This window comes from Lygodium microphyllum, chromosome 1 (genome assembly GCF_053477565.2).
Source record: "Lygodium microphyllum isolate KBCC chromosome 1, Lygodium_microphyllum_v1.1.10, whole genome shotgun sequence".
Lineage (NCBI taxonomy): Eukaryota > Viridiplantae > Streptophyta > Polypodiopsida > Schizaeales > Lygodiaceae > Lygodium > Lygodium microphyllum.
This window is the reverse complement of record NC_141135.1, coordinates 81,764,313-81,770,138: the sequence shown is the minus strand read 5'-3', so window position 1 is coordinate 81,770,138 and position 5,826 is coordinate 81,764,313. Positions and strand designations below refer to the sequence as shown.

General features: G+C 39.5%; 1 protein-coding gene across 3 annotated transcripts; it reads left to right on the top strand.

The window, feature by feature from the left end:
- The first annotated feature begins 1,088 nt into the window (after positions 1 to 1,088).
- LOC148041315 (uncharacterized) lies at positions 1,089 to 4,842 on the top strand. Of its 3 annotated transcripts, none has more exons than XM_087678896.1 (3): positions 1,089 to 1,264; positions 1,925 to 3,271; positions 4,361 to 4,842. In XM_087678896.1, the coding sequence occupies exons 2-3, from the start codon at positions 2,035 to 2,037 to the stop codon at positions 4,369 to 4,371; spliced, it is 1,248 nt and encodes a 415-aa protein (XP_087535022.1). In that variant the 5' UTR covers positions 1,089 to 1,264; positions 1,925 to 2,034; the 3' UTR covers positions 4,372 to 4,842. The 3 variants fall into 3 exon arrangements, 2 of the variants coding, with proteins under 2 accessions (XP_087535022.1, XP_087535018.1); XM_087678892.1 differs by having other exon boundaries at positions 1,090 to 1,264; positions 1,925 to 3,432; positions 4,361 to 4,841; XR_015690987.1 differs by having other exon boundaries at positions 1,091 to 1,264; positions 1,925 to 4,224; positions 4,361 to 4,839.
- Positions 4,843 to 5,826: the final 984 nt, after the last annotated feature.

Here is a 5,826-nt window from a genome sequence, read left to right as displayed (position 1 = left end):
TTTGTTGGGGGTGCATGTATGGCAAGACCAGCTATTGCAAAGTTCTCATTTCTTTGTTATAGATGACGAACACATTGATGCTTATAGACATCCTACATAATGTCTAAAATAATCTAGGTAGAAGGACTAGTTATTGCATAGTTGCACACATTTCTACGTTGGTGCTTGTACTTTTAATCACTTTGAGTTTTCCTTCTAATGCAACAAATTGTTCTCAAGTTGTAGACACTTGTGGTAAATACTTGCACGTGCTCCCACAATAGCCTTGCATCCAATAGTTGATGGTGTTGGGAAGGGGTTAGGATCCAATATATAGGTTTGATAATTCCAACCAAATACCAACTTTAATTGTAAGGAGTTATTTATGATATGCGTTTTTTCGTTAAATCCACACACCTGAATGCCCACAAGGGGGGGGTCACCTCCCCTCTAAATAGTAGCCATGAAACAACATAGGCATCTCTTATGGATGCCAATGACATCCACGAGCCATGTGAATAGCGAAGCATGATCGCAATTGGGATCCTCCTCTTTGGGCCACTTGCCAAGGAAGAAGGTTTACCCAGTATTCAAAGGACATGAATAACGACCGCACGAACACTCATGTGAACACATTGTTCCTACCCATCATGCATCTTATGGGGCTTGAATGCACAACCTCTAGATTATGAATAAGAAGCCTTACCACTAGACCATCACTTTGGGGTTGTTTATATTATGTTAAAATCGCCATGAGGTGTTATGTCATTCTTTCACCAAAATTATATAAGCACCACGTCGTTGGCTCGTGTATGTAGCGAGCTGCAAAGCAAGTTCTCCTAGTAAGATGTATCCTTATAGGATCGTAATGTGCTGTGTCTCCACCATGACCATTTGGGACATTTTATACGTGGCATCGTTGTCCGCCATTGTCAAGGCAATGTATGTAGTGGGGGAAGGTCTCCATATGAACACAGACTTCTGTTATAGAGTGTGCTCACAGCTCGTTTGAAAAACAGTTTGGATTCAAAAATGCAAAACCAATGTTAAAAAACTAATTTTGAAAAAGCGAAAACTAAAAAGGGTGTGTGTCGTGGCCAGCGAGATTAGTGTGTCTTTCCCGCACTTCTCTTCAACCCCCCACCTTCTTCGTTTTTGTGCAGGGGAGATGATTCCTAAGCCCATGCGCCTTCATCATCATCATCATCATCATCATCATCATCATTCGAACAAGCACCTGTGATCCGGTCCTCTTCTCAGCCCCCTCGCCACCTCCTTTGTCAAGGTATGCACCCCGTCTTCATGTCAGTGACTGTAATTTCATCTCCGGAGAAAATGAAAAGGTGCTCTCCTGTCAGAGTTTCGTAACGGCTATGGCGGAGCTGTGTCATGCATATGTCGATTGAGCCTTATTAACCGGGAGCAAAAGTATTCGCTCTTTCATTCGGGAATATAGTAGCAAAGAATCATGAATTTGTCTGGACTTCTGAGTTTCTCAAAGGAAAGCATGGAATTGAAAAGCTTCACACTATGTTATCTAATTTTAACCCTAATCTCTGGGGCTAGATGTAGCAAGTCGATCTTGAGCTTTGTAGGGTGGGAGGGCTACAGGTTTTATGCCCGACCGGGCTAATCAACCATCAGCGTACATGAATACAGTGAAATACCTTTTGAATAGAATAATAATGTGCAAATCTGTGTGTTACTGTGGCATCATTGGTGGGGGAGGTTCTTTAAACAAAGGCTAAACAGGAAATGGGGTTCTTTGTTGTAACTTTGTAAATTCGGGATGTTGAATGGAAAGCGAAGGAAACAAAAAGCTGAGAAGTTGAGGTCTTTTTAAAGGGGCTGCAGTTTAAGCATTGCAACTGTATTTTGTTGATTGCACCCCAGCTAATAGGCCTGTAAAAGGAAGTTCACTTGATTTTCTTCTTTCCGTTTCCAGGTTGCATGTCAGGGTGGAGGAGAGGGAGTACTTTCTACATGTTTTATTCTTGACAATACTCTTTATGAACCATCAGCGCATTTCATCTGCAGCATTATTGCACTTTATTCATGCCTCCAGAAAGCAGGTCTTCTCCAGTACCTCAATTGCAGAAGATCCTCACACCACTTCGAAATACAAGAAGCAATGCAATTGGAGAACAGTCAGAAGAAACATTCACAGATCTAAGAGAGTCAAAGACATCTGCAAGCAGTTTTAATGAGGGTTCTAAATTGTCGTCTCCTCCAGAGTCATGGAAACACATTTTACTCTCACCTGTACAAGCTTTCAATGAGCTAGAACAGTCCAAGGAAGATGTATCCCTCCTCACTCAGTCAGTCTCCTCTAACACCATTGCTGAGGGTTTTAATCTACCTCTTGTAGGAGAGGTGAGATGGGTTGTAGTCAAATCTTTTATCAAAGATTGGCTAAAAAGTCCTAAAAACTTGGCACTATTACTTTGGGGCTTGGCAGTAGGAGTGTCAGGAGCTCTGCTTTTTCTTGTGATGACAGGCCTCCTTGACAAGCAGCTTCCAAGTAAAAGAGAGAGGAATATATGGTTTGAGGTCAACAATCAGATTTTGAATGCATTATTCACATTGATGTGTGTGTATCTCCATCCTGAGAGGTGCCTCCATCTTGTCATGCTTCTGAGATGGACGCAGCAAGATATTACTAAACTTCGGCAGGTATATTGCAAGCATGGAACTTACAAGCCCCATGAATGGGCTCATATGCTGGTAGTAGTGCTGTTGTTGCATTTGAACTGCTTTGCTCAATATGCTTTATGTGGCCTCAACTGGGGTTTTAAGAGGTCAGAAAGGCCCCCTGTTGGGGTTGGTTTGTGCCTTGCGGTTGCTATTGGTGCTCCAGCTGCAGCAGGTGTGTATAGTATTTTGAGTCCTTTAGGGAAAGACTTCCAAATCCATGAAGAAAATGAACTTCACATTCAGGAAACAGGATTTACCCAGCAAGAGAAGCTTGAACATACACCATCATTAAGGATCATACAGGCTCCCAAGATCTGCTGTGGTGAAGTTTCTTTTATGTCAAGAGATGGTGCTCTTGTTCAGGATCCAGAATGGCAAGGGGCACTCTTAAATTGTTGTAATGATCCACCAGTTGCAGTCTTGTCAGTGCTGTGTCCATTCTGTGTTTTTGGGTGGAATATGGAGAGGCTGGGATTTGGGAATCGTTATGTCCATATGGTGACATTTATACTTCTTTGTACTGCTCCATACTGGATTTTTAACCTAGCAGCTATCAACATTGACAATGTACAGGTTCGGAAAGGTCTTGGAATTTCAGGTATTATTTTGTGCATTTTTGGGCTTCTGTATGGAGGTTTTTGGAGAATTCATATGCGGAAGACTTTCAGATTACCTGCACAAACATGGTGCTTTGGGAAGTCATATCTCACTGATTATATGCAATGGTTGTTCTGTGCTCCATGTGCACTTTGTCAAGAAGTACGTACCTCAGAACACTACAAAATCAGAGAGAGAAATTTCTATGAACGTAGGGCATTAAGTGAAATTTCACCTACCCCATCTCCTTCATCAGTAAGGAGCTCACATGCTGCCTTTATGTTTGGACCAGAGGTACCTATCCCATCTCCTTCATCGGTAACTACTCCCCATGGTGCCTTTATTTCTGGACCAGAGGCATCCGTCCCATCTCCTTCATTGGTAAGGACACCACATGGTGCCCGTATGCCTGGACAAGAGGCATCATCGCCATTAGCTTTTACAGCTTTCTCCCCCAATTCATCATCCTTAACATCTGATGCTCATTCAGCAATAGGATATTCCAGAGTCAATGAAGACACTCAGATGCAAGTTTTGCCAGATATGTTAATAAGGGATTACATGCAACCTCCTGCACCCCAAGTCCTCTTTCCGTAGACAAGGCTTCATAAATTCCAGATCTTGCGGTTCAATGCCTATGCAGCCTACTTTTGTGCTTTGATGCGCATGTACAGTCTAAGACTCTGCTAGCATTAGTCATTTGTTATATCAGTATTTGAGCTGCAGGGTAGGGGGTGACAGTATGACGAGTTTTGTATTTATAATGGAAGCCCTTTCCTTACATAAAACACTTAAATGCTGGTGTTCGTATGCCTGGGCGTGCATTATCAGGTCAGGTTGATGTCCCCTTTTGACAGAAATCAAAGCAGAGTTGGAAAAAAGTTGTAGCGCTCTTTGCTTGCTTTGGAACACTCTACCTTATGTTGGGTTTCTAAAAGCTCGAAAAGGCAGCTGGTGTGTATTGAACTGTGAAAAGCAGGGTCATTGTCCTCTTCGTATGATATGTAAATTTGCAGTGTTAGTTTGGTAAACGATTGTGTAGTGTATTAATCTATGCGTTCTTCTTTTTCCTTGTGTCTGTGGTACGCAGGAATGTTTTAATTAGGAGCTGATACTAGTGGAGCTTTAGCAAACGTCCTCCCTGACTGCTTGCCAGATCCCAGGAACACATCCAGCTTCCGTGCAGATCTTCCCATTTACAATGGAAGGAGGAAACATGGGCTGGCATAGTTTTCCTGTCTTATGAATAAAATATCTCCAGTTTTATCCGCTGACAGTTTTTTATCACAATGTTCCACCATTGATTTCCTTATGTCAAACCAACATCCCTGAAGAATGTGCGTAAAGGGGGTCCCTGTTCTTGTATGGATCACCAAAGCCTTAAAAACAAAAAAACTCGAAATGGCAGAAGTGAAGGCCAAACACACAGGTGACAGAAGGGTTTTTTAAAAGTTCTTGGAGCTAATCAGATTTGGTGAGAAGCTTGTCATATAGCTTCAGATGTTTTGATGAAGAGTACCTTGCAAAATACAAAATATAAAATCAAAAAGTTGATTGGCTTAAGTTTGAGATGTGGTGGTTTATACATTTCACTTGTTTTTTTGGTTTACAAGTTGTAAGCATAGCAGTAATAGAAAAAAATACATAAGTATGCTATATAAGCAACATATCTTGCACAAGTCCACAAGTCTTTTCATTGTTTCATAATCATGGGGAAAGATATCATTCACGTGCCTTTTGAGAAGATATGCACTTTTCTTTACTTTCCTTTATTGTTGACGATGATAAAAAAGAAAAAAGGTGGTTTTTAAACTCGTGAAAGATTGAATGTATAAAGATTGTAGTTTTCTTTTCGAAATCAAAGCTCTCAATGATGACATGGAATTAAATGAACTGACTATATCGATTATAAGTACAACAATGATTCAATAATCAATTATTGAATGATAAATGCTTAGTAATTAAATAGCCATGTATTTGTTTGACACAGACAAAAAAAAATATTGAGTATAATATATAACTATATATTAAAACTTTAGGTAAAAAACAATTATTAGTTTGATGTGCAAATTAGTTTCTAGTTTTAGTTTAAAGTTAATTACCACATGCACTCTCTTGAGTTTCATTCCTTAGCTTACCTTGCTCATGTTGCATTACAAAACTAAATTTTTAGCTTACAAAAATGAATTTTACTTTTCTAATTTAAATTAATACCTAAGATTTAAAACTACTTAGTTAATTGATGCATTTATACTAATTTTGTAAGCCATAGTTGGTCGTACCTAAGCCAAAGTATACTATTTATGTTTTGTGGTTTAAATTAATAACAAAGTTTTAAAAATAATTAGTTAATTGATGCATTTATACTAATTTTGAAAACCACGCTTGGCCATACCTAAACCAATCTAAACTAATTATACTAATTAATTTTCTAGTTTAAATTAATAAGTTTTAAAACTAGTTAGTTGATTGATGCATTTATACTAATTCTATAAAGCACAATTGGCCATACCTAAGCTACCCTAAATCAAGGCCTCCACATCTAGACAACCATTA